At 60.4% G+C, this 26,718-nt stretch overlaps 1 protein-coding gene across 1 annotated transcript in view; it reads left to right on the forward strand.

The window, feature by feature from the left end:
* Positions 1-332: 332 nt before the first annotated feature.
* The window catches only part of PDZRN3 (PDZ domain containing ring finger 3), a 106,579-nt gene continuing 80,193 nt past the window's right edge, over positions 333-26,718 (forward strand). The window contains exons 1-3 of the mRNA XM_028132138.2: positions 333-1,203; positions 9,807-9,893; positions 16,350-16,457. Coding sequence (XP_027987939.2) covers positions 481-1,203; positions 9,807-9,893; positions 16,350-16,457 — 918 coding nt within the window. The 5' untranslated portion in view covers positions 333-480. The remainder of the gene's footprint in view (positions 1,204-9,806; positions 9,894-16,349; positions 16,458-26,718) is intronic.

Here is a 26,718-nt window from a genome sequence, read left to right on the forward strand (position 1 = left end):
GGCGGGGAGGGGGCGGGGAGGGGCGGGGACCGGGCTGCCCAGGGGGCGGTGGTCCCGGAAGGGGCTCGGCGACCCGGGCGGGGCCACAGCAGCCTAAGGCTCCAGATTCAGGGAGCTTTTTCTCGGCTGGAATTTGACTTCAGAAGCAAAAACTGCTAGAGAGGGCGAAGAGCCCCTGGAGAGGAGGGGGCGGCTGCGTCCTGGGGGCCCGGCCTCTCGGCGACCCCAAGGCCTCCCGCCCCCTCGGCCTCCCCGCCGCCTCCCTGGAGCAGAGGGCGGGCGGGCCGGGCGGGCCGGGCGGGATGTGCGTGCGCTCGCGCTCGCGCAAATACGGCGGAGGAGCTCGGGGCCTTTTCCGAGACGTCGGCCGAGTTGGGCTCAGTCCGGGGCGAGCGCGCGCGCGGCCGGGTCTGCGCTCCTCGCAGGGCGGGCGGGAGGGAGGGCGCCGCGCCCCGGCGGCGACCCCGGCCCGGCCCCACCATGGGCTTCGAGCTGGACCGCTTCGACGGCGACGTGGACCCGGACCTGAAGTGCGCGCTGTGCGGGAAGGTGCTGGAGGACCCGCTGACCACGCCGTGCGGCCACGTCTTCTGCGCAGGCTGCGTGCTGCCCTGGGTGGTGCAGGAGGGGAGCTGCCCCGCGCGCTGCCGCGGCCGCCTGTCGGCCAAGGAGCTCAACCACGTGCTGCCACTCAAGCGTCTCATCCTCAAGCTGGATATCAAGTGCACGCACGCGGCGCGGGGCTGCGGCCGGGTGGTCCAGCTGCAGGCGCTGCCCGCGCACCTGGAGCGCTGCGACTTCGCGCCCGCGCGCTGCCGCCATGCGGGGTGCGCCCAGGTGCTGCCGCGCCGAGACCTGGAGGCGCACATGCGGGACGCGTGCGACGCGAGGCCCGTGGGCCGCTGCCAGGAGGGCTGCGGGTTGCCCCTGACGCGAGGGGAGCTGCGCGCGGGCGGCCACTGCTGTGCGCGGGCCCTGCGGGCGCACAACGGCGCGCTGCAGGCCCGGCTCGCCGCGCTGCACAAGGCGCTCAAGAAGGAGGCGCTGCGCGCGGGCAAGCGGGAGAAGTCGCTGGTGGCGCAGCTGGCCGCGGCGCAGCTGGAGCTGCAGATGACCGCCCTGCGCTACCAGAAGAAGTTCACGGAGTACAGCGCGCGCCTGGACTCGCTCAGTCGCTGCGTGGCCGCGCCAGCTGGCGGCAAGGTAGGCGCCCGCCCGACCCCTGCCAGGCCCAGGACGCAGGGCACCTCCCCGTCCCAGGGCACCGGGATGCCTTGGGCTCCCTGGGAGCATCCCTGCCCCTCCTCTTTCCGCTGCCTGCCAGCCGGATCGCCAGGAGCTGGGCGCTGAGTCAACCCAAGCTTGGGAACTCTGGTCCCTACAGAGGACCAGGCGCACAGGGTGGCGTAGGCTCCGGCAGCTTCAGGGCCGGGAGAGACAAGAGGAATCCGCAGCCTGGGGAGAGCCAGACCGGCTTCTAGTTTCACTGCTCAGACCCGCTGGGGTGTCTTGGTGGGAAACCGTGGTCCCTTCGTAGTGACACAGAGGAAGATGTTGGCATGTGGGGTGAGGTATGTCCAGGCTTCCCCGGGGCCCAGGGCCAGTCCAGGGTGAGGAAGGAGGAGGCCAGGCTTGGGCACGGACGTGCTGGCAGCAGCTGCTGACCTTGAGCGAGCCGCCCGGACAGGGATGGGCACAGCCGGGCACCCTCTGTGCCTTTCAGCCGGGATCCCGGAAGGGATGAAAGGAACGGACACCAAGCGTGAAGTAGTCACTGAGACCCAGTCCCGTGAATGTGAGCTGTTTCAGAACCTGGGCGCGTTGCTGACCGGCTGGGTGACCTCGTGACGTGACCGGTGCCTCTAAATGTGAAGTGGTTGCTGTCAGCCCTCAAGGAGAGCCGGCTCTGTGAGGAGGCCCTGGCGCTGTGCCTGGGGTGGGGGTGGGGTGGGGGTGGGGGTAAGTGCCCAACTGTGTCTGCCATTACCTTAAGGCCCCAGGCCTCCCTGGTGCTTGCTGGGAGGTGGCGTCTCACACCGTCTGAGGGCGACTTTGCTCTGGGCCCAGCGCTGAGCACGTCTCAGCTGTTTCCCTGTCTGGAGGCCGGGGGACGGGGGCAGTCGTGGGCCTGGGTCCCGGCTGTTAGGTGGGCGGTTGGGTTCTGCACCCACACGTGCCCGTGTCTCCAGCCCAGACTCCTGACCCCTGCCGTGTGGCCGCTGGTTGTAGCCACGGGTGCCCTTGACTGAGTGTGGACTGTGCGCCAGCAACCAGGGCCGCGCTTCCTATGCATCATCTGCTTAGTCCTCTGAGGGGAGCGGGCAGGCTCAGAGCGGTCCCGGAGCCGCACAGAGTCAGGCAGCAGCTCGGGACTGAGCGGGAATCGGGTTCTGCCTCAGCTCAGCCTGGGGACCCACGGGCATGGTGGCCCGTGATTCTCCCTTGTGGGATGGCTGGCCGCATCCCTGCCTCGACCCACGAGATCCTAGTAGCACCAGCCCCCGTGTTTCCGCAGCCCAAAATGTCTCCAGATATTGTCCAGTGTTCTCTGGGACGGGGGAGGGGCTGGGGGAGGGGGCGGGGACATCACCCCCTGAGAACTGGGGCTTCCTGGTTGCAAAGGCCACGTTTTCAGCTACAGGGGGCGGGACTCCCGCCGCTGCCCCTCTGGTTGCCTGTCCATATGGCTCCGAGGAGGAGACATACCTGCCCCCAGGGCCCCAGGCCTGCGCCTGCCTTCCCTCCCGCTGGCCCAGCCCCCTCCTCCCAGTGCACGCCAGGCCGCAAGTCTTCCGACCCCCCTCCGCCTGGCCCCCGCCTGCCTGTCAGCTGCAGCCTGAGCAGCTGGCCTCGCTGAGCTCAGGGCAAATATTTACAGCTCGGAGCTCACCAGGGACCGCACAGGCTACAAAGGACTGGAGGGGCCAGGAGTCACCCCAGCGGGGCCCAGCCTGGTCCCAGGCAGGCGCCGGGCCGGGCGGAGGGGCTCGGGCTCCTGCTGGTCCTGCTGTCCTCTGGCCGCCCTGCGTAGTTTTAAGTGATACTTGTTTATAAATAAGCCCTTCGCCCCCCCCCCCCCCCCCCGGGGTTGGCACGTCATTCATTGTTAGGCGAGTTTATTATTTCTCTTGCCTTTCTGTTTTCTTTCTGGAGTGTTTGGGTAAATTCTCTCAGAATCAAAAATACGGAACTTGGATGAACCCTGGATGCAGGGGAAGCTCTGAGTGGGAGGGCCATCGGGGGCCTTCAGCTGGGGGCCCAGATGTTGCCTGTGGAGTTTACAGAGCAAGTCTCCTGGTGTCAGAGCCCCGACTGCTCCCCGGGTCAGCTGAGACCCAAGAGTGGGAGGAGGGGGGGGGGGGCCCGGAGAGCTGCGCTGGTTCCTCTCGGGCCCAGCCCCCGCCTCAGCCAGGCCTCCCCCTCCTGGTAGCTCCTCCGGCCCCCAGGGGCCCCCTCGGGGCCCTTGCTGCTCCACAGGTTGTGTAAGAACTGGCTTATTGCATTGGGTGAACTCTGCCCCGCCAGACACTGAACTCTGCGCCCCCCCCCCCCCCAAAGGCAGGCGGCCGGTGTCCCTAAAGCTCCTGCACCGCAGCGTCGCTTTTTCACGCGTCCTGATGTTGGCATCTGCGGCAGCTGAAGGAGACGGACACGGCCTGGAGGTTTCGGCACCAGCGCTTCGGGGCCTCGCCCTTGTCCCATAAAACGCTCTGGCGGCGTCTGATGTGTCTTCGCAGGCCGAGCGCTCAGGGTTTGTTTGCTGGTGCTGTTCTCAGGTTCGCTTCTCGAACACCCCACGCACGATCGGAATCACCGGGAGAGCTGGTTCAAACAGGTTCCCGCGTCTTACTCCGAGGTTCTGACCCACGAGGGTCGTGGGGTCCGCGTGGGTGACACACGCCGAGCCAGGCGGGCCACCTGTCACGCTTGGTAGCGTCTCAGCTCCAGAGGTTCGGCCCAGTGCGGATAAGCATGCATTGGGCTCCTCTGCGCGGTTCTGATTTCCCGATCCGTCGTCTACACGGCCCTTCCTGAACGCTCTGAGGAACACCGGGGCGAGTTCCGGAACCCAGACGGCCTGCATGACGCGGGCAGTTAGGCGGCCTCGCTGTAACCGACGTGAAGCCCCGTGTGGGCTGCCACAGCCGTGGCGATGCTGGGCTCGAGCGAGGGAAAGGGCTCGGTTCCCAGCCTCGGTTTCCCTCCCTGACGTACCCACCTGATTCTGAGAACAGACATTCCACAGCAAAGCATCTTGGGATTTCTGGGCACAGCGTCCCCGGAATTGTTAACGTGGGGCTCCTCCTGACCCCTCTGCTCTGCTCCCCCCACACCGTGTGTCCTTAAATCCTGTTGAGTTGACCCCCACACATGCTGTGCCTTGAAGGTGGGCACTGGCCTCAGCCCCATCGGATGCCCGCCTTTGCCCACACCGGGGCCTCCGGACCTCGGCCCTGCGCACTCGTGGCCTGTGTGTCGGGGGTGGGAGTTCAGGGCCCTGAAGGCTGTTGAGCAGCATCCCTGGCCCCTGCTCCCGGCTGAGACGTGAAGGAGGGGAGGCTGGTGACCAGGTGAGGCCACAGGTTGTCGTGGGACGTGTTCGTCCCACGGAATCACAGCCGGGGAGGTCCGCCCGCGTGGCCCCTGCCGTCCTGTGAGAGGCCTGTCACCCTGGGCAGCCAGGGCCTTCCTCTGATTTGGGGAAGGAATGCTTCAGGATGGGCCGCTGGGGGCTACCCTTCAGGCACGGAGCCGCCGTCTGCCGTCCACTGCGTGGGAGCGTGAGAGGCGGTGGCGCCTTGGACGGGGCGTTGGTTCCCAGGACGCATGGGCAGACGCCTGGATTTCACCAGGAACGCGGGCGAGCTCCGCGTGAGACCAGGGGTGCACCCTGACGGCAGACTCCGGGGCCCGGGACGCGGATGTTCGGGGACCCGCAGGTTATTTCACTCTCACATCATTTCTTTTTCATCTGTTCGGCTTATGGATGACCATTTTGTGTCTGAAAAAGCGATTTCTGTTCCCCGTCCATGTCCCCTGTCCCCAGTGTCTCTCTCCCCCTCTCCGCACTGACTCTGGGGACAGATACGAGTCGATAACAGTTTCGTTGACTCCCATCCACTTTGTTGTTTTGTGTTGTTCGGTTTTTTTCTTTTTGTTCATCCTCACCTAGGATATTTTTCCATTGATTTTTAGAGAGAGGGGAAGGGAGAGAGGAGAGAGAGACACATCAATTGATTGCCTACTGCACGCACCTTGACCAGGACCGGGGAAACCTGCAACCCAGGTGCATACCCTTGACTGGAATAGAACTTGGGACCCTTCGGTCCTCAGGCCGACGCTCTGTCCACTGAGCCACACCGGCCAGGACTCTATGAATTCACTTCTGAGCATCATCATCCCAGTGACTCACCCTCAGGCCTGAGCGCTTCCTCTCTGCCCTTCCTCCGAGAATTCTTTCCCTGGAAGGGAGGCGCGTGGCAGGGGGTGGGGCGGGTCCACGCCGCTGACCGTTAGGATCCGTTTGAAGGACAGGACACAGACATCTTGTGTGGGGAGTGAGACCCCGCCTTCTTCGGATGGAATGTCTGGCACCAACGCCGCGCCCCCCGCCCTGCACATTTTTGCGCTTTCTTGTCAGCGGGCCGCGCAGACGGAGCCGTGTCCCAGCTGTGCCGTCTCCGGGAGCTTCGCATAATCCGAGGCTGAGGTGTCACGTCCCCCAGATACACGGACCGGCGGTCAGTCAATTACAGTTCTCAGAACCCGCCCGGCAGCCCTCAGCCTGCCCGCGCCGGGCGGCCAATCCCACAACCGCGGGAACCAGGGCCGCCCGTCGTGGGGAAGGAAGAGTCTGCACTGACGGGCGTGGGTGGACTCCGGGGACCGCCACACCCCGAGGAGGTGGCGTGCGTCCAGGCGTCCCAGCTGGGCTTTTTGGAGAGCCGAGACGTAGAAGAGGGTCTTTGCCCATAGAAGGCAGTTTGCGTTCTGTAAAAATAAACAGCCGCCGCAAGGTGTCTTCTGACAGAGGACATTTGATGTTTCCTTGTTCCCCCCACCATTCTTACCCAGTTCGACCGGGCGTTGGGAGCTGGGCCGACGGTGATCGGGGCAGTCTTCGCATTGATCTAGTGCAGGGGCCATTGGGATGTTTATAACATCATTCCCGGCCCAGACAAGATTCCACTTAAAAAAAAGAAAAAGTAGCCTGCTCTATTCGGTCAAACATGTAATTCACTCACCCCTCGAGCCTTGGCCAGGCCAGACCACGTGATTTCGCCGGCCTCCTATGGCCCGCGGGCCGGACGTTCCCCGCCCCTGCTCTAGGGTGTCACCTTCTTTTTTTTTTTTTTTTTAAATATATATATATGTTTTATTGATCTTTTACAGAGAGGAAGGGAGAGGGATAGAGAGTTAGAAACAACGATGAGAGAGAAACATCGATCAGCTGCCTCCTGCACACTCCCCACTGGGGATGTGCCCGCAACCAAGGTACATGCCCTTGACCGGAATCGAACCTGGGACCTTTCAGTCCACAGGCCAACGCTCTATCCACTGAGCCAAACCAGTTAGGGCCTAGGGTGTCACCTTCTTAAGAGAATCACCGTGAGGCCGTGCACGCCGAGCTTCCATTTCTTCCATTTCTGATGTGACCGTCCAGCGAGACCCTGCAGGGTTCTGGGGGCCCGACTGCCCCTCGGCAGGGGCCTGGCTGGACGCTGGGGCGCTGAGGAGCTGTTAGAGCCCCCTGCCCCTTCCCACAAGGAGACAGTGATGTCGCTGGACCCCAGGATGGCAGGAGTCTTTCTTTTCCACCGACCCCAGGCTCTCGGTGGGAGCTCCTTGCTCCCCTGGGTTCTGGCTCCCGGGGACGACACGTGCATCGGGGAAGAGAGGTTTGAAACGGATGTTTCCAGCGATGTGGTCGCGCATTCTCCTTTCTGCTGCGTCTCGCGTGACCGCTCAGTTTCCAGCACCGACTCGTTACGAAGCCAGAAACGTAAGGCACGTAAGACAGCACGCTCAAATTCCCGCGTATTTCTCAGGTTTCCAGCCCTCCACGGAGGCGAGGCTAGACCTGGGCTTCCCGAGTGTTTGTGTTTCTGAGGCAGAAGGATAAGCGGTTTCAGTTTGCGAATCGCCGTTTTGTATTGTTGGACTGTTAGGTTGAAGTTTAGGCTGTTACAGCAGCGGCGTCGTTGCCTGTTAACTTGTTGCAGCTCCAATCGGGTACAAAGGTTGCAGCCAAGAGGGGTGCTTCCGTGGGTGCTGGGGGCGGGGGGGCATTTAAAACCAGTCGATGGGCATCAGAGGCTCTGCTTCTGCAAGTGCAGCAGGCGGATGGAAACTGGCTTCTCTTTTATATTGAAACTAGAGGCCCAGCGCATGAAATTCGTGCATGGGTACGGTCCTGAGGCCTAGCCTGTGATCAGGGCCATCTTCCCCAGCTGCCCACAGCTGGCCCCGCTCCCCACCCCCGGTTCCCCGTTTGCCATCGGGTGATCGGTGCCTGACGGCCGGGGGAAGGGACCAGGAGGTAGGCTGTTCCCACCTGCTCGCCGCCCCTATCCCTGCTGCGGGTGGCCATCAGGCGATCGGACCCTGCCGGCCGGGGAACGGGACCAAGCGGTGGTCAGTGCGCCTCATAGTGACTGGTCCAGCGGTCGTTCTGCCCTTAGGGTCAATTTGCATGTTACCCTTTTGTTATATAGGACTAGAGGCCTGGTGCACAAATTCGTGCACGGGTGGGGTCCCTCAGCCTGGCCGGCTATTGGGGCTGATCGGGGCCGAGGGAGGTTATCTGGCAGAGGGAGGGGCCGCGGGAGGTTGGCTGTGGGAGTGCACTGACCACCGGGGGGCAGCTCCTGCGTTGAGTATCTGCCCCTGGTGGTCAGTGCGCGTCATAGCGACTGGTCGACAGGTCATTCCAGTCGTTCCGGTCATTTGGTCGTAACAGTCGCTTAGGCTTTTATATATATGGATACTCCAGTGTCGAGTAAGGGCCCCTGCAGAAATGAGCCTTTTATAGGATGCCTCGTCCTTTCATCAGAAACTGCCTTTTTCTAGTGAGTAATTCTCATTTTTACCAGGTTTTAGTAATTGATGCTTAGGCTTACATAAAACTTTTGAAAATATTTGCAATATTGCTAATAGTCCTGAGAAACAGCCATGGTCACTGAGGACTTTAAGCTTGGAGATAATCCTACACATTGGGGCCCATTCATCTTATGTGTGTGTATCTGTTTGTGCCTGTGTGTGTGTGTGTGTGTGTGTGTGTGATGTGTATGGGAGAGGATCTGTGTGTGTATGTGTGTGGGAAAGGGTGTGTGTGTAGAGGGCAATGTGTGTGTGCTTTGTGTGTGGGAGAGGATCTGTGCATGTGTGTGTGTGTGTGTGTGTGTGTGTGTGCTGTGTGTTTGGCTCCTCTGGCACAGCTGTCCGGCCCGTGTGAAGCGGGCTGTGCACAGCATGGGTGATGGAGACCCGCCCGGAGCCCAGGCCGGGCAGAGTGGTCGGTCAGAGCCGAGCCCAGGCCACACAGGTGCTGCATTTATTCCCACAAAGAGCAGGAGGCAACGGTTTGACCACGCAGGTGCTGCATTTATTCCCACAAAGAGCAGGAGGCAACGGTTTGATCAGGAAACCGTAAATATCAGACTAAAGTCTCTTGTGCGATAAGCTCTCAGTGTTTTCAAGAAAGTTTATAATGAAGTGTTTCATATTTTTAAATGCTGCATTTAATTAATCCCGCGTGGAAACAGAAAACGTGAGCAAAGCAATTGCGAGCTTACAGCCGGTACACACACGTGATGTTGTGCAAACCGGCAACACGTCAGCTGTGTGTCAGCAAGCTCGGGGTAACGCCACACCTGTGGGGCCACAGTTCGCACGCGGGCTCATCTGTTCGTGTTCATCCGTCTGTTCCGTGAGCGTTTGCTTGGCAGCTCTGGCTTCTCCGTCCCCGGGACAGACGCCCATGGCCGTGAGACCTGCCGGGCGACTCTGCGTGTTTGTTGTGAGGCTTCGTGTTGACCCGCCCGCCTTAAGCCGAGTGCTGTCAGTCACTCCGCGCTGCACCTCCTGTGGTCGCGGTGTCACCTGTGACCACGCCCGCCCTTTCCGTAGATCAGGATTCCTCAGGTTCCCTTGGGCTTGCCCCTGACTTTTGTTTTAATATTTTTATTGATTTCAGAGAGGAAGGGAGAGGGAGAGAGAGAGAGAGAGAACATCAATGATGAGAGAGATTCACTGATCAGCTGCCCCCTGCACGCCCCCTACTGGGGCTCGAGCCCACAACCTGGGCATGTGCTCTGACTGGGAATCGAACCGTGACCTCCTGGTTCACAGGTTGCTGCTCAACCACCTGACTTTCCGTGTGCTGTCCCCAACGTCACCCCAGCAGAGAGGACTGTGGTTGGCTGCGCGGGTGCTCAGACAGCCGGGCAGGCTGTGGGTACCGTTCATGACCTGATGGGGGTGCTCGGGTGGGGAGCAGACAGACGATCGTGCTGACTGCCCGAGTACCCGGGCGCATCATGGGAAGACGCACCTGCAGACCAGGGGCTGGTGGAAGGCGCTCGCCAGGCGTCTTCCGTGGTCCCACCAGGGCTGCGAGGTATTCGCACCCTCAGCACAGGGCACGGCCTCCGCTTGGCCCAGCAGTTCCCTTGCGTACGCTCCCCAAGAGGCTTAGCATGTGTGATGGTCAGCTGGGTGACCCTGAGTCCACGTGGGTGGGGCGAGTGCCGGCCCCCTGCTTGAGTTGGTGAGTAATTGTGACCTCCCTCCTCTGTTCCCCGCAGGGCGAAGAGACCAAAAGCCTGACCCTGGTCCTGCACCGCGACGCCGGCTCCCTCGGCTTCAACATCATCGGCGGCCGGCCGTGTGCGGTAGGTGCCTCCTCCCCTGGGCGGCCGGGAGAGGGACGGGCCTGGGGAGGGAGGGCGGAACCTCGGTCGCGTCCTTCGCTCACTCCTGCGGTTGGAGACTTCGTGATTTATGTCTCGTCCCCACACTCGGGGACTCTGGTTGGTTGTCTCCTACGGTGGCATCGTCCTGGTACTACACGGCTTGTCCACGCTGCTCGGATGGGGGGTGACGTCTGCGTGTGGGGCGGTCGAGCTGCCCAGGTGGTGGGGTGCGTGCAGGTGGCACTGAACGGGAGTGTGGGCTCCGCTCCGGGTCATTGCCACGCGTCGGGGATGGGCCCTTGTTGTGGGTCTGTGAGCTTCTGCCCTCCCCCCACGGCCTGGTCCACCCCCTTGTCCGGAGAGAAGGGGCCAAGGTCCCATCCATCAGGGTCACTGCCAGGGTGTGTCTGCACCGGGCTCCGGGGAGGAGGCGAAGCCGCGGTCAGGGTGTCAGCCGGATGGAGTCATCACTCTCTCGTTTGCCGGCCGTTTCCTCATTTATTTATGAACCGTGCTGTGCACAGAGGTGCTGTCTCCCAGCTGGGTTGTTGCATTTACAGAGCACAGGCAGATTTAGCATAATTCTCTCTCTCTCTCTCTCTCTCTCTCTCTCTCTCTCTCTCTCTCTCTCTCTCCCCTCTCCCCTCTCCCCTCTCCCCTCTCATCTCTTTTCTTCTTTCTTTTTAATCCTGACCTGAGGATATTTTTCCCATTGGTTTTCAGAGAGAATGGAAGGGAGGGAGGGAGGAGAGAGAGAAACATGGTTCCTAGGACTTCGGATTAAGCACTGGCTTGAACTTGAAGTCACAGCTGCATGAGCCCCGTTCAGGAGAGGCGGCCTGTCTTTGGGGCTTTGACACCGGCGCCGACGTCTCCTTTCCGGGTAATGTCTTCTCCCCACTGGGGCTGTATCGTCAATGGAGCGGTCAGAACACACACAACATTTACCCGTTAAGTTGGCCGTCTCTCATGGGCCTGGCGTGTGGTGCCCAAACAATTACAATAGAAGCATCAGAGGTGGCTCACCTCAGATCAGGTGACACACGTAATGATAATGAAAATGTTTGAAATGCTGAGAGAGTTACCACGTGTGACACAGACACGCAGCGAGCCAGCGCTGTCGGGAAAACGGTGCCGACAGACGAGCTGACGCAGGGTCGTGGCAAACCTTCCGTTTGTCAGAGACACGTTACCTGCGAAGCGCAAGAGCACGCGGTTCCCTGGGGAGCAGAAGGGAGCCCCGTGCCTGAGAACCGCGTGGCGTGGAGACGCGTGCCCGCGACTGCGCGGCTGTGGGGACACCTGCTCTGTGCAAGCAGGTGAGGGTGGAGTCTGCCCCTCTCCGGGGCGAGAGCACACGCAGCTTCTGGAGTGAGGTTCTTTGGTTCGTTCTTGTGCTTGTCAAAGAACAGGTTTTAGGTTATTTTCTTTTTCTTTTAAAAATGTACTTTAAGCCCAGCCAGCGTGGCTCAGTAGTGGAGTGTCGACCTATGAACCAAGAGGCCACATTTGATTCCGGTCAAGGGCACATGCCTGGATTGCGGGCTCGATCCCCAGTAGGGGGTGTGCAGGGGCAGCCGATCCATGATTCTCTCTCGTCATTGATGTTGCTATCTCTCGCTCCCTCTCCCTTCCTCTCTCTCTAAAATCAATTTTTAAGAAAAGTGATTAAGTACAACCCAGACTGAATTGTGTAACGTCTTGAATGGTCTCAGTGTATGTGGTCTTTCTGGGAGAGCGCCAGGCTGGCCCCAGAGGAAGATTTGATTCCACGTGCACGAGTCGCCATAGTGTTTTTCAAAACGTGTCCTGATGAGCAGAAATCGCCCAGTAAGACCTACGTGCATTCTGCACCATTGCCTGGAGACCTGCAGGGTCATTGAGAGCCAGCGGAGAGGCCAGGTGGGCAGCAGTGCTCACGCCAGGGCCTGATCTAGGCTGTCCATCATGGGGGCCCTAATGTAGGCCGTCCATCATGGGGGCCCTAATGTAGGCTGTCCATCTGTCCATCACGGGGGCCCTGACGTAGGCTGTCCATCTGTCCATCACGGGGGCCCGGATGTAGGCTGTCCATCTGTCCATCACGGGGGCCCTGATGTAGGCTGTCCATCTGTCCATCATGGGGGCCCGGATGTAGGCTGTCCATCTGTCCATCACGGGGGCCCTGACGTAGGCTGTCCATCTGTCCATCACGGGGGCCCTGATGTAGGCTGTCCATCTGTCCATCATGGGGGCCCGGATGTAGGCTGTCCATCTGTCCATCATGGGAGCCCGGATGTAGGCTGTCCATCTGTCCATCATGGGGGCCCTTAGGCTGTCCATCATGTGGGCCGCGCTTAGCACGCCCGCAGTGTTCTTTGTGAGTTCTCATCCTGAGGAAGTGGCCGCCGCTCGAAGCATCATCCCCGCCCCTCAGAACCGCAGGCCATGGTCAGGCCCTCCATACATTCCACCACCCAACCAGGTCCCTCCACCTTGACAACAGCTGACTTTAAGTGCCTTAGGAGAGGAGCCAAACAGGAGACGCTTTTTAAAAGATAAATGTAGCTCTCGGGGGTGGACTTGATGGTTTTCTTTGACTTCTGTTTTCATAGTCTTTTTAAAAAATATATATTTTTATTGATTTCAGAGAGGAAGGGAGAGGGAGAGAGAGATAGAAACATCAATGATGAGAGAGAATCATTGACCAGCTCAGCTGCCTCCTGCACATCCCCCACTGGGGATCGAGCCTGCAACCTGGGCATGTGCCCTGGACCGGGAATTGAACTGTTGACCTCCTGGTTCATAGGTCAACGCTCAACCACTGAGCCACGCCGGCCGGGCCTACACAGCCTTGCTTTAACCTAAACTGGTGTTTGCTCTTGCCCCTTCTCTCTGGGTTTTGCTGGGACATTCAGATGCTCCTAGAGAACAGGGACTCGTGTTGGACGTCGTTTTCTGCCAGAGGAGCCCAAGCCAAAACCCCATCCCATCGCCCTCTGCCTTCCAGCCAAGAAAGGCGCAGCCGTTAAAGCAGAGTGAACACAGATCTCTTTCACTCGCTCTGTTGACATCACCTCCGAGGGAGCTGAGGCTTGTCCATAAATCCTTTGTGGTCCACGGAGACGTCCCAGCGTCTCTGGTGGAATGTCCCGCCCCCTGGAATGCTGGTCTTCGCATCCGTGTGTGTGTGTGTGTGTGTGTGTGTGTGTGTGTGTGTGTGTGTGTGTTTTAGACGTTTCTCAGTGGGAGACGGTGTTGCCCTCAGAGTGCGCGCTCGAACAGTGGCGCGTTCACACTATCCTGGGTTTGAACCTCACCCGTGCTACCTTTTAGCTGTGTGACCTTGGGTTAGTTACTTAACCTCTCTGTCCCAGGTTTTCCGTGTAGGGAATGCATACGGATAGTGCCGCTGGTGGCCGCCGTGTGCATTACATGGTGGACATGGAGCTCCCGGCCAACCTGGTGCCTGGCCGGTGCTGCCTCAGAGACCCTCACGTACACCTGAGAGTTGCACGTAGGCAGCGGCAGGAACCACGGGGCCAGGGCATAGGTGAGGCGGCTGCAGGAGGCGGAGGCCGTGGAAGCTCAGGCAGTGCAGGTGACCATGCGGCAGGCCATGCGGAGTTCGGGGGGCGAGGGGGAGCAGGGGAGGAGCAGGAGGTCTGGGACAGCAGGCCGGCCTGGCACCCACCATCACGCTGACCCTTCCCTCCTGGGAGAGTCTGGTAGGATCCAGGGGGCAGTTAGAGACCGGCTTTGGCCCGGGGGGTAGGTACTGGGGGGACACGGCTCGTTTGAGGCTGTGACTTGGGTTTCTGTGAGTCACAGTTAGAGCTCCGTGTGTCTGAGAGGCTGGGCAGTGTGGGCTTCCCCTTAGCTTCGGCTGTGGCACTTGGACAGGTGCCGGAACCACCTTCAGGGTCCTCCCTCCCCTGGGGGAATACAGGGCTTTATGGCTGTTCCGAGAGGAAAAGGTGGTCTTTTCGTAGTTATTTTTAAAAAATGTATATTTTTATTGATTTCAGAGAGGAAGGGAGAGGGAGAGAGAGAGAGACACATCAATGATGAGAGAGGATCACTGATCAGCTGCCTCCTGCTCACCCACACTAGGATGTAGTCCATACCTCGGGCCTGTGCCCTGACTGGGAGTCGAACCTGGGACCCTTCAGTCTGCAGGCCGATGCTCAACCACTGAGCCACACCGGCGAGGGCCATCCTTATTTTTAACCAGCGGAGTTCCGAGTTTGCGTGCAGATTGGCAGGGAGGTGGGCCTGCGGAACCGGGCTGGGCGTCTGTGTGGAGCGGCCTGGGCCCGCTCGGTGCTGTGTCCGGAAGCGACACGTGCTGGGCGTTCCGTTTACAAGCCGCTGGCGCTCGGGGCCAGGCTCGGGAGCGCCCGTCGCGGTGCCGCTCGGGAAGACGGCCGTGGCCGGGCTGAGAGGGCGCGTTTTAGGAGCGAGGGGGAGCGCACTGACTTTGAGAAAAGGAAGGCGTGTGGGCAGGGAGCTCGCTCCTGTCCGGGAAAGTTTCCTTCCGGGAGCTGGAAGATCTACAGGGATTTGAGGAGAGGGGGGGTCAGAAATTATTGGGGGTGGGGGGGGGTGGGGAGGTGATGGCTTTTCTGATGCAAACCAGAGCAAAAATAAAACACTGTTGTCACAGTGAGATGATTACACAGGGGGAAGCTATTGAGTATCGCTAAGTTAAGTAAAAGCATTGGTCAAGTAATTTAAAAGCTATTCGGTATTACCGTAAGCTCTGTGCTGGTGACGGTGTGGGAAACGCCTGTCTGGGGCCCATCCCTGAAACTGTCTGGGGGTAATTGGGCAGAAATGGCCAAATGTGCGTGCCCTTTGCCCCGACGCTCCCACGGCTGGCGTTTGCCCCACAGTCATACCAGCAAAGCTGTTTGAGGATGCAGGAGGAAGACCCGGCCCGCGTGGCTCAGTTGGTTGGAGCGTCGTCCTGTACATCCAAAGGTCTCGGGTTCGATTCCCAGCCTGGGCACATCCCCAGGATGCAGGTTCCATCCCCGGGCAGGGTGTGCACAGGAGGCAACTGATCAATGTTTCTCTCTTGCACCGATGTCTGTCTCTCTCTCTGTCTCTCTCTCCCTATTTCTAAAAATTCAATAAACATATCCTTGGGAGGATTAAAAAACAATTTTAAAAATGCAGGAGGGAGGTGTTAGCACAGCCTGTCTTTCGAGGCCACACCTGGAGCAGGGCTTATGTCTCCGTGTTGGGTGCTGTTCGGCCCCTGAAGGAGTCAGGCTGACAGTGGGATTGAGGAAAACTCGCCGTGGTTTTTAAAGTGACGGCAGCAATGTGGAGAGGGGCAGACACGGGCGGAGAGGGGCAGACACCATGGAGAGGGGCAGACACAATGGAGAGGGGCAGACACAATGGAGAGGGGCAGACACGGGCGGAGAGGGGCAGACACCATGGAGAGGGGCAGACACGGTGGAGAGGGGCAGACACATGGAGAGGGGCAGACACATGGAGAGGGGCAGACACAATGGAGAGGGGCAGACACAATGGAGAGGGGCAGACACAATGGAGAGGGGCAGACACGGGCGGAGAGGGGCAGACACGGTGGAGAGGGGCAGACACATGGAGAGGGGCAGACACAATGGAGAGGGGCAGACACGGCGGAGAGGGGCAGACACATGGAGAGGGGCAGACACAATGGAGCGGGGCAGACACAATGGAGAGGGGCAGACACATGGAGAGGGGCAGACGCGGGCGGAGAGGGGCAGACACGGTGGAGAGGGGCAGACACGGCGGAGAGGGGCAGACGCGGGCGGAGAGGGGCAGACACGGTGGAGAGGGGCAGACACATGGAGAGGGGCAGACACGGTGGAGAGGGGCAGACACATGGAGAGGGGCAGACACGGGCGGAGAGGGGCAGACACAATGGAGAGGGGCAGACACGGCGGAGAGGGGCAGACACGGGCGGAGAGGGGCAGACACATGGAGAGGGGCAGACACGGGTGGAGAGAGGCAGACACGGGCGGAGAGGGGCAGACACAGGCGGAGAGGGGCAGACACAATGGAGAGGGGCAGACACGGGCGGAGAGGGGCAGACACAATGGAGAGGGGCAGACACATGGAGAGGGGCAGACACGGGCGGAGAGGGGCAGACACGGGCGGAGAGGGGCAGACACGGGCGGAGAGGGGCAGACACATGGAGAGGGGCAGACACGGGAGGAGCGGGCAGACACGCGGAGAGGAGAGGTGGCACCTGCCTGGTGTGTAAAGGAGTGTGACCGCTGGCCGAGGCTGCCTGGCCTGGAGGGGGCCGGGCTAGTTCTGTACCCTGAGGTGTGGTTTGAATAGTTTCACCATCGTCTGCATCCCTTTCCGTTTGGAGCAGACACTGGGGAACAGACCGCGTTCGCTGCGCTGCTGCCCCCGGGCGCCTGCGCTCACCGTGTGTGTTTTCACTCCCAGGACCACCAGGATGGCTCGTCCAGCGAAGGAATCTTCGTGTCCAGGATCGTGGACAGCGGGCCGGCGGCCAAGGACGGGGGCCTGCAGATCCACGACCGCATCGTGGAGGTACGTGGGCACGGCCAGCGATTGCCCGGCTGACGCCGCCGCGTCCGCCCCTCGGCCGTGGGGGCCTGGCGGTGGGTGCGCGCGGGCACCGCGTCCGGCTGCGTGGGACGGGGACGTCGGCTGCGCGGTGCAGGCCCTGTGTGCGTGACTCACCGAGGAGCCGATCGCGAGTGCTGTGGTCACCGCGTGGTCTCCCGTGTTTGTCTTCGCCGCCTGTGGGTTGTAGAGGCGGGCTGTCGGGGACGCGCAGGCGGCTGGTGTTCAGGATGTCACGCCGTCCCCACCTGCCGGCTTCATGCTTTCCTTGCCGCGGACCAGGCTTGTGCGTTGGCGTGGCGGGAGCCTCGCCCCGCAGCTCGTGGTGTCCCGGGCGCCCGGCTGCCTGCCGAGGGGCGAACCGCTCGGGCTCCTGGCTCGGGCTCTTGCCGCCAGGTTTGTACGAAGGAGCGTTTTTGCAGGAGTTGTTGACGTTGGGTGGCTCCTCCGGAGCGTGGACACAGGGGCTCCGTTCGTGGGCTCTGCTGGCGGGCGCGTGGACTGTGGCCCCCGGTGCTGTGTGGGGCCCACAGAAGCTCGTGCGTTCGAGGGGACACGGGCCACAGCGCAGCCGCCCGGGTGCTCACGTTCTGCGCACACGCACGCGGCCTCTGGGTTTCTCGGGTGCTTTCTTGGCCCGTGTCCAACGCTTGGGCCGGGCCGGGAGCCGAGCCAGTGGGACACTTGGGGCCGGATGAGCTGGTCTCCCGTCTCCCTCAGGTGCGTCCCTGTGCGAGGCCGTGGCTGGGCGGCGGCTCCTCAGGGAGGGAGCCTGTGCGTCCCACCAGGAGACAGCAGGCGGGGCGGGGGGGGGGGGGGGGGGGCTCCCTGGCTGTGAGGAGGAGGCCGGGTTTTGTGTCAAGGACACTGTTCGTATCGCCACAGCCTGTGGCTTTTTGAGGGTTCTTAAACCTGGGGCTCCTCCTGTTGTGATTGGGAGTGCACGTGGGCACGGACTGTCTTGTTCCCGAGGGAGCAGGTGCCTCCGGAGGGTCCTGTTCGGAAAGGTATGAGCAGCTCCCGTAGCCAAGGGGTCGGGGGGGCGGGGGGGGGGGGGGCGGGCAGCCAGCTCCCCTCAGCGTGGATTCCAGCCGTGTCCGCGCGCACGAGCCCGCAGCCGGGCGCCGTTTTGCAGAACACTGACCACGTCCCATCCCCGAGGGGGGCTCCGTTTCTCTGCCATGCTTGACCCCCACCCCTGACCGTGCCTGATGGGGGTGAAGGGCTCCGTGGAATTGTCCACGAAGAAGTAACACCTGACCTGGCGTCCTGCCGTCTGTCCGTGACATCAGCCTCGGGCCCAGCACTCGGCCCAGGGGTGGGGGCTGGGGGGGGGGGGCCGGAACCTGTTGCTGCCAAGCCCCTCTCTGCCCACATGGGGCACGTGCCCCTCCCGTGGACTCCCTGCTTCCACGGAGTTCTGGCTCCACAGGAGCTTTAAGTCTGTGGCTCGCCGTCACCCCTTCGGAGCAAGCACTTGGCAGAGAAGGATAAATCAGGAGCGGGGGGGTCCCCCTGAGATTTTCAAACAAAGATTAGGTTGTAAGGGGATCTTGGGTACATTTCCGAGGACAAGACAGAGCGTGGAGCCCTGGGGAAGGCACACTTCACGTGACGTCACCCGTGGCCGCGAGACACTCAGCTGGGAGTTACGGGGCCTGGAGAAGTCACCGTGTCTTGTTTCTTTAAATTATAATTTTTACTTTCTGCCCGTTGCTAAGAGGCAGGAGGAGCGGGCTGCATGTGCATCGCATTTGGAAGGTGGGGTCAGAGGCCGGCGCTGGGGATGGCAGGGGGACACGCTGACCGACTGGCAGCAGCGAGCCCTGACCTGCAGGGATGCCCGTTCCTGGGGCCAACCTGGGGGGGGCGCCACGGAGCTAAGGTGCCTCTGTGATGACTGGTGACCCCGGGCTCCGCTGCACCGAGTGCTCTCCTGGCTCCCTAAGGGGCAGGGGCCGCAGGCTGAGACCCTGCTGTGGAGGCCGAGCTGTACCTTCCCTGCTGACCCCCGACGTCCTTTCTGACATTTACCCCCGAGGCTCACACCTGCCGGTGGCCCATCTGGGTCCTCGCCCGCTGCCAGACAGCAGTCAGCTCTGATATTGGAATATAATCCGGCCTCTGCACTCTGCACCCCCGGGCCCGGCGGGCAGGGGTGTCCCTGAGGTTGGCAGGTCGATGGGGTGGGGCCGAGGCGGGTGCTGCTCTGGGGACGCACCGGAGCAGGTCACGTGACCGAGCTCTGTGTCTGCCATGTCCCCAGGACCCGGCATCCCGCCTGTTGCGGTGGATTCGCCCGGGAAACATCTGTCGCCTGACTTGGCCGTAGATTTCCAGGTCACACAGCCAGCTTCTGAGGGCAACACTGCAGGAGATCAGACGTTAGAGCAGGAGAGGCAGGTGACCTCTGACAGCGACAGGTGGAGTCTGCCAGCTGTCCACACGGGAATAGCGGCGGCTTTAAATAGCCTGGTCTCCGGTGCCGGGCAGGCCGGGGGTGGGGGGTGGGGGTGGGGGGTTCAGGAGCAGGCAGCTGCTGTATTTGGAAGCAAGTGAGTGACTGTAGCTGCCGGAGAGGAGGAGTGTGGAAGCCGTTATTGCTTTTTATTTTTTTAAGAGTTTTTAAAATTGATTGCAGAGAGGGAAGGGAGAGGGAGAGAGGGAGAAACATCAGTGAGGAGAGAGAATCACTGATTGGGCGCCTCCTGCATGCCCCACACTGGGGATTGAGCCTGCGACCCGGGCCTGTGCCCTAGACCCTGACCTCCTGGTTCATAGGTCGATGCTCAACCACCGAGCCATGCTGGCCAGGCTGTGCTTTTTTTTAAGACAAATCTAAAGGTGTGATGCGCAGATGAGGGGATCGGCGTTGGAGATGCCGCTCTGGGTTTTATGAACGAACCGGGACAAGCGGCTGCACTTCTGACGCCCAGGCTTCGTGTCTCGGTGAAGACGCGCTTCCTGCGCAGCTCTAGCCCCGGAGCCGCGTGCTCTGGGGTTCACACGCTTCCCCCCGCGTGTTTGCCCCGGCAGGTGCGCCTGCAGCCGAGCAGAGGTGGGAAATACTTCGCGTGGGTCACCTGTGCTCCGCCGTCTCGGTGGCTTGGGTGTGATCGGTGCAGCTGAGTTCCGGAAGGTTCCTTCTCCCCCTTGTGTTTGGAACGTGCCATTTTCTGCCACAGAATTTTCACCCACCTCCCAGGAAACAACGGCTTCCTACAGGCAGGTTGTCAGGGAAGCGCTGACCCCGGTGGGCCTGGGAGGGCCTCTCCGGAGGGGATGTGACGAGGGTCAAGCGCGAGTTCCATTTTTTTAATTTTTTGAGGGAACGCCATCCTGCTTCCCACCGCGGCTGCGCCGGTCTGCATTCCCGCCAGCCCTGCACGAGGGCTCCCTGTCCTGCACGCCCTCGCCAGCACCGCTGTTTGTGGACTTGTTGATGGCGGCCCTTCTGACAGGGGTGAGGGGGTATAGCTTGTTGTGGCTTCCGTTTGCATCTCTGACGATCAGTGACATTGAGCGTCTTTTCATATGTCTCTGGGCCACCTGTATGTCCTCTTCAGAGCAGTGTCCCTCCAGGCCCTTGCCTACGTTTTATTGGATTGTTTGTTTTTTTGGTGTTGAGTTGTATGAGTTCTCTGTATGTTCTGGATATCCACCCTGGATCAGTTGTATCATCGGTGAACATCTCCCAATCGGTGGGCCGTCTTTTTGTTTGTTGCTGGTTTCCTCGGCTGAGCAGAAGCGTCATCGTCTGACGTGGCCCCGTTCGTCGATCCCGAAACCGTAGAAGTCCTAGAAGAAACCACAGGCAGTGACGTCGCTGACAGTTCTCTCGCGAATGTTTTTGTCGCTCTATCTCCTGGCCCACAGGAAAGGAACTAGAAAGGATCCAGTGTGTTCACAGTCTTTAAGGCCATCCTATCGAGTTACACAAGTCCGAGTGTTTGCAACAAGGATGGAACCCTGCCCAGCTTGGAGGCTTTCTGTGCATTAAGGAGCTAACGGTTTTAGGACCACACTCCGGAGCCGTGACGTCTCCTCATCTCCTCGTCTCCTCGCAGCCTCGGGAGAGCTGGGGGTGTGGACCGGTCGCACTCGGCCTCACACTGCCACTGGGATTGTGTTGAAGTGATTGTTTAGCCCAGGACTGGGCAGAAATGGGCGCGACGAGGGGGAAACGTGGACTCGGTTGGAAAATGACCTCCGTGTCTTCTGGGTTGAGTCAGTGTTGGCCACGGCCTTTGGCTGTTTTGCGGGAATAAATGTGCTTGTTGGACCCAACTGGTGACTTCATCTGTTTCCTCAGACGTGTTGGGGAGGCCGAGCGGGGCCCCCCTCATCAGCCTGGTCAAGTGCTCAGCTTGGCTGTGGGAGCTCCCACAGTCTCAGCCAAGAAGGCACGTCTGTCCGGGCCGTGGTCTCGCTGCTGAGGGATTAGCGGTCGAGAGGCTCCGAGAGAGGGGTTAGCCTGTGCTTAGCGGCAGCTTCGGCCCCGGGAGGTACTTCACGTTGGACGTTTTTTCCTTTCGAGACGAGTGTCCAATATCGGAGGGCCCGACTGGCTCGTTAATCCTGACAACTGTTCCGCCTCTGTGATGTTGGAATAAAGGGCGTTTGCCCCGTTAATGTCAGCCTCCCGGCCTCGCACACCCTTCGTGTCCGAGGACGTGCCAGGAGCCAGGAGCCAGGAGCCAGGAAACCTGTGCTGTGGCTGAGACAGAACAGTCTGTCCTCGGGGCAGGAACACCCATTAGGATCTGCTGAGATTTATTTATTTACTAGAGGCCAGGTGCATGAAATCTGTGCACTGGGTGGGGGCGGGGGGGTTTCCCTCAGCCTGGTCTGTGCCCTCTCGCAGTCCGGGAGCTCTCGGGGGATGTCCGACTGCCGGAGAGGCTCCTGCCAGCCGTGAGCCCAGCTGGGGGAGTGCGCTGACCACCTGGGGGCAGCTCCTGCGTTGAGCATCTGCCCCCTGGTGGTCAGTGCGCGTCATAGCGACTGGTCGTTCCGCCGTTCAGTTGATTTGCATATTAGCCTTTTATTATATCGGATTTTAAAGATATTTTTATTGATTTCAGAGAGGAAGGGAGAGGGAGAGAGAGAACATCACTGATGAGAGAGAATCATTGATCGGCTGCCTCCTGCATGCCCCCTACTGGGGATCAAGCCTGCAACCCGGGCATGTGCCCTGACCAGGAATTGAACCGTGACCTCCTGGTTCATAGGTCAATGCTCAACCACTGAGCAACACTGATCAGGCTTAATTTATTATTATTATTATTACTGGCTTTGAAACGAAAGAAAGGCTTTAGAGACTCGGATGCTGGCTGTTCACTCCAGCTTTCGTATCCGCAGAAGGAAGGTGCTAAATAAGTGATTTTTAACCTTGTTTTCTGTGTGAGTCAAATTCCATGGACACAACTTGATTGATTTCCGGAAAGCTATCCTGTTGTCCTTTACTCCAGTGAAGTCCGAAATTGCCTGACACGTTGACCCCCAAACCTAAGCCCGTCTCCGGGTCTCTGTCCTGCCCTGTCGCAGCCCGAGGACGCCGGCCCTGCGAGGGGTGGGGGGCAGCACATTCAGACACCAGCTCTCCCGGTTCTGCTCTCTGGCTCTGAGCAGGCCCTGAGGACGGAGCTCAGGGACCCACCTGCTCCAAGGCGGGACCAGGTGACGCTCGGGGCTGCCCCGCAGGCAGCTGTGGCTCTCATTGGAAGGCGTGTGGCCTGGAGCCGACTTCACCCCAAGGCCATGGTCTTGGAAAAGCGTCCCTGGGCCCAGACCTGTGGACCTAGGAATCCTGCCCTCCAGGGAGGGTGCTTCAGATGTTTGAGGATTTATGACCAAACGGAGCCCTTCGGACGTGGAAGGCGGTCATGTCAAAGGGTGGTGGCGATGCTATCTGTTTTCTCAGGCCAGGGTTTTTCCACGAAGGCAGGGTTTACGGTGGAACAGCTGGGGGCAGGTGGTAGACCGGCCCACCCCTGCGTGTGGAGAAGAAAGGGGTAGAGACCCTTTAAAGGGAGAAGCACGGGGCCCCGGGGCCTCTCCCTTGGAGCTGACTCCCTCAGGGGTTCGGGCGTTTGTGACACGGAATCCTCAGGGCGCAGTCCACACACGGGACGGAGTGGAACGAGGCTTTTTTCTTGAGGGTTTGCTCGCTCGCCGAAGCAGGTGACGGTGTCGACAAGGACCAGGGCCTTTGTAGGGCTGCCGCACAGGGGTGCCCGCCCACAGCCAGGTAACCAGGAAGAGGCACGGGCAAGTTCAAGGACGGGACGCTGAGGGTGACCCTGGGACCACCTGATGGAGCTCGGGGTCCTCTCTCCTGGGCACCCCCCTTCCTCCTCATGCCCTGGGGACTGGAGGCGTCACACGTGACAGCTGGAGGCTGCTCTGGCCTCTGGGACCAGCCTGACGCTCGGCAGCCAGCCGGCTGGAGTGGCCAGTCTCCTCACAGGGGACACCTCACTTTCTAGGGGGCTCTGGGACCCACCGTCCCATCACTGAGCTCACAGGGAGAGGCTGGGGCGGGCGAAGGGCAGGTGCGGGGCGGGCGAGGGGGCAAGTGCGGGACGGGTGAGGGTGGACGAGGACTCCCTGCCACCAGGTGAGTTCATCCTGAGAATCATGTAAAGACGAAGGGTCCCTGTAATTACTGTCATCACCTACAGTTCACGTCTCCCATCTCGCAATGCCCATCATTCGGCTCCGGGACTCTGTGCCCCGAGCTGGCCGTCAGTACTCGCTTCTTTACTCGTTCATCCCGCTGCGTGTTCGCTCATTCATTCATTGGAGAGGTGCCCGAGCCCTCTACCTGCCGATTCCCGTCCCTGGTGCCAGGCCAGACCCAGAGAGGACAGGAGTCGGTGGCTCAGGTCCTCGGAGGGAGGGCAGAGCCGGCCGTGTCGTGTGGAGAGCAAGTGCGGGGTGCGGCGGGGCGGGGCGGGGCGGAGGCTGAGACAGGGCCGCTGGGCCTGTTACCCTGACAGCAGCCCTGTGACAGATGAGGAAACTGAGGCGCACTGAAATAAGAGGCAGCCAAGGTGACCCAGGGTCTTGGTCACAAGCTCTAGTATTTTTATTGTTTTCATTAAGGGCATTTATTATTCCATTTTACTTACTGGTCTGCCTCCGCCGTCAGGACACCCCCTCCACGAAGGCCAGTCCCCCACCCTGTGTGGTCCCCGAAACACCCGGGCCCTTCGTTAATGTGCAGGTGAGGGCCTGGGAGCGGGAGCTTTAAAGGCGCAGCTGCGCATGAATGTTTATGTTCAGAGGCCGAGGGCAGAGAGGAGGAAGGTGATGAGGGAGGCGGAGGGCAGAGAGGAGGAAGGTGATGAGGGAGGCGGAGGGCAGAGAGGAGGAAGGTGATGAGGGAGGTGGAGGGCAGAGAGGAGGAAGGTGATGAGGGAGGCGGAGGGCAGAGAGGAGGAAGGTGATGAGGGAGGCGGAGGGCAGAGGGGAGGAAGGTGATGAGGGAGGCGGAGGGCAGAGGGGAGGAAGGTGATGAGGGAGGCAGAGGGCAGAGAGGAGGAAGGTGATGAGGGAGGCGGAGGGCGGAGAGGAGGAAGGTGATGAGGGAGGCGGAGGGCAGAGAGGAGGAAGGTGATGAGGAAGGCGGAGGGCAGAGAGGAGGAAGGTGATGAGGGAGGCGGAGGGCGGAGAGGAGGAAGGTGATGAGGGAGGCAGAGGGCAGAGAGGAGGAAGGTGATGAGGGAGGCCGAGGGCAGAGAGGAGGAAGGTGATGAGGGAGGCGGAGGGCAGAGGGGAGGAAGGTGATGAGGGAGGCGGAGGGCAGAGAGGAGGAAGGTGATGAGGGAGGCGGAGGGCAGAGAGGAGGAAGGTGATGAGGGAGGCGGAGGGCAGAGAGGAGGAAGGTGATGAGGGAGGCCGAGGGCAGAGAGGAGGAAGGTGATGAGGGAGGCGGAGGGCAGAGGGGAGGAAGGTGATAGGAAGGCGGAGGGCAGAGAGGAGGAAGGTGATGAGGAAGGCGGAGGGCAGAGAGGAGGAAGGTGATGAGGGAGGCGGAGGGCAGAGAGGAGGAAGGTGATGAGGGAGGCGGAGGGCGGAGAGGAGGAAGGTGATGAGGGAGGCGGAGGGCGGAGAGGAGGAAGGTGATGAGGGAGGCGGAGGGCAGAGAGGAGGAAGGTGATGAGGGAGGCGGAGGGCAGAGAGGAGGAAGGTGATGAGGGAGGCGGAGGGCAGAGAGGAGGAAGGTGATGAGGGAGGCGGAGGGCAGAGGGGAGGAAGGTGATGAGGGAGGCGGAGGGCAGAGAGGAGGAAGGTGACTGAGGTGTGAAGGTTGCCATGAAAACACGTTTCTCCGAATCACGCCGGCTTGGCCTTGGGTGGGTGCAATTTCTTGAATGCCTGGCGGGAAGCACGGCTCCCCCAGGGTGGGGGTGGGGGGAGGGGCTTCAGTGCAGTGGATGTTGAATGAGAAGCAGGCTCGGTGCTTGCTCCACCGCGTCGAGCTGATAAAATCTGTTAATCATCCATGTTGCCTTGAGCCCCCGAGGAGGCTTTAAACCTCGGGAACCCGGGCCGTGGCTCTGAGCTTCCGTTTCTTTGGTTTGGAGACTCGGCGGGCCCTGCTTTCTCGGATCGTTGGCACGTCCGTGCGTGGGTTAGGAGGCTCCTTCCTCAGTCCCCATCTCTCAGATTGTGGAGGACAAAGGTGTCGCCCTCCGGACGGGGGGCGCCCAGGTCCCAGGTGAGCGGGGAGAGCTCCCTGGGTGGCCCGTGTCCCTGCGGCTCACCCGCCGGGTTCTGAGAGCTCGGTCCCTGACGTCCTGCCACCTGACGCCCGGTTCTGGACGTCCCCTCCGGGGCGGGTCCGATGATCGACTAGCTGCTTCCCTTCTGCTTCTCCCGGGCCGACTCTGCCCCTTCAGGCCCAGGCCCCTGCCTCGTCCTGCTGTGTGGCTCCCAGGGGCGTGCTCTCCCTCTCGGGGGGCCTCCGTGGCCGCCTCTGCGCAGGCGGGATGGCGACAGCACCTCAGGACGATGGCACCTGTTCTGTAACGGGCCAGGCGGTAGGCATAGTTGGCATTTGGGGCATGTGGTCTTTGTTCAGGCTGCTCCACTCGGCGGCCACGTCGGGGGGAATCCGGGCGTTTGAGAATTCCTGTTTGTCGTCGAGAATTTGCAGACAAGCCCACGTAGGTGAGTGGCCTCCGGCTTCTAAATGGACGTGCACGAGAGGTAGCTGTTAGACTGGGGACGCCAAGTTGCGAACACAGCCAAATGCCAAGAACAGGGAACTTTTTTCATTTTATTAATATATTTTTATTGATTTTTTACAGAGAGGAAGGGAGAGGGGTAGAGAGCTAGAAACATCGATGAGAGAGAAACATCGATCAGCTGCCTCCTGCACACCCCCTACTGGGGATGTGCCCGCAACCAAGGTACATGCCCTTGACCGGAACCGAACCTGGGACCCTTCAGTCCCCAGGCTGACACTCTATCCACTGAGCCAAACCAGCTAGGGTGGGAACTTTTTTTAAAGACAGGGTTTTAGTCTGTGTACGTGTGATTGTAAGAGGCATGTTCTTTCTCCCAAACACTGCTTTTTAATATTATTTTTTTGGTTCAATCCTCACCTGAGGCTATTTTTTCCATTGATTTCTGAAGACAGTGGAAGGGAAGGAGAGAGGGGGGAGAGAGAGAGAGAGAGAGAGAGAGAGAGAGAGATGTGAGACACATCGATGGGTTGCCTCCTGCACGCCCCAGCCTGTCTGGTGATCGAACCTGCAACCGAGGTTCGTGCCCTTGGCTGGGAATCGAACCCGTGAACCTTCGAAGTGCGGGCTGACACTCTAACCACTGAGCGCACTGGCCAGGGCCCAGACGATGCTTTTGATTTAGCCAGCTCCTCTACCTTTTTTTTTTTTTTTTTAATTAACATTTAGTATTTTTTAAAAAATGACCTGCCCACTAGCTTCCCCATGAGCCCCGGGGACACCCCACCCCCAAGCAGCTTCCCGCCAGCACAGAGCCAGCCTGGGATTCAGTTTCGTTTTATAAAAAACACTGGTTCCACTACAGAGGCCTAATTTTGGCAACAGTTTTCTATTTCTTTTTTTTTTTTTTTTCACATTTCAGAAAAACACACACACGAAAGAAAGGCAGTTTTTTTTCAGACTTAAAGTAATGCATTTTTGGTTTTTATAGAAAAAAAAATGAACATACAGAAAAGCCCTTGACAGTGAAG

The sequence above is a fragment of the Eptesicus fuscus genome, chromosome 18 (genome assembly GCF_027574615.1).
Source record: "Eptesicus fuscus isolate TK198812 chromosome 18, DD_ASM_mEF_20220401, whole genome shotgun sequence".
Taxonomy (NCBI): Eukaryota; Metazoa; Chordata; class Mammalia; order Chiroptera; family Vespertilionidae; genus Eptesicus; species Eptesicus fuscus.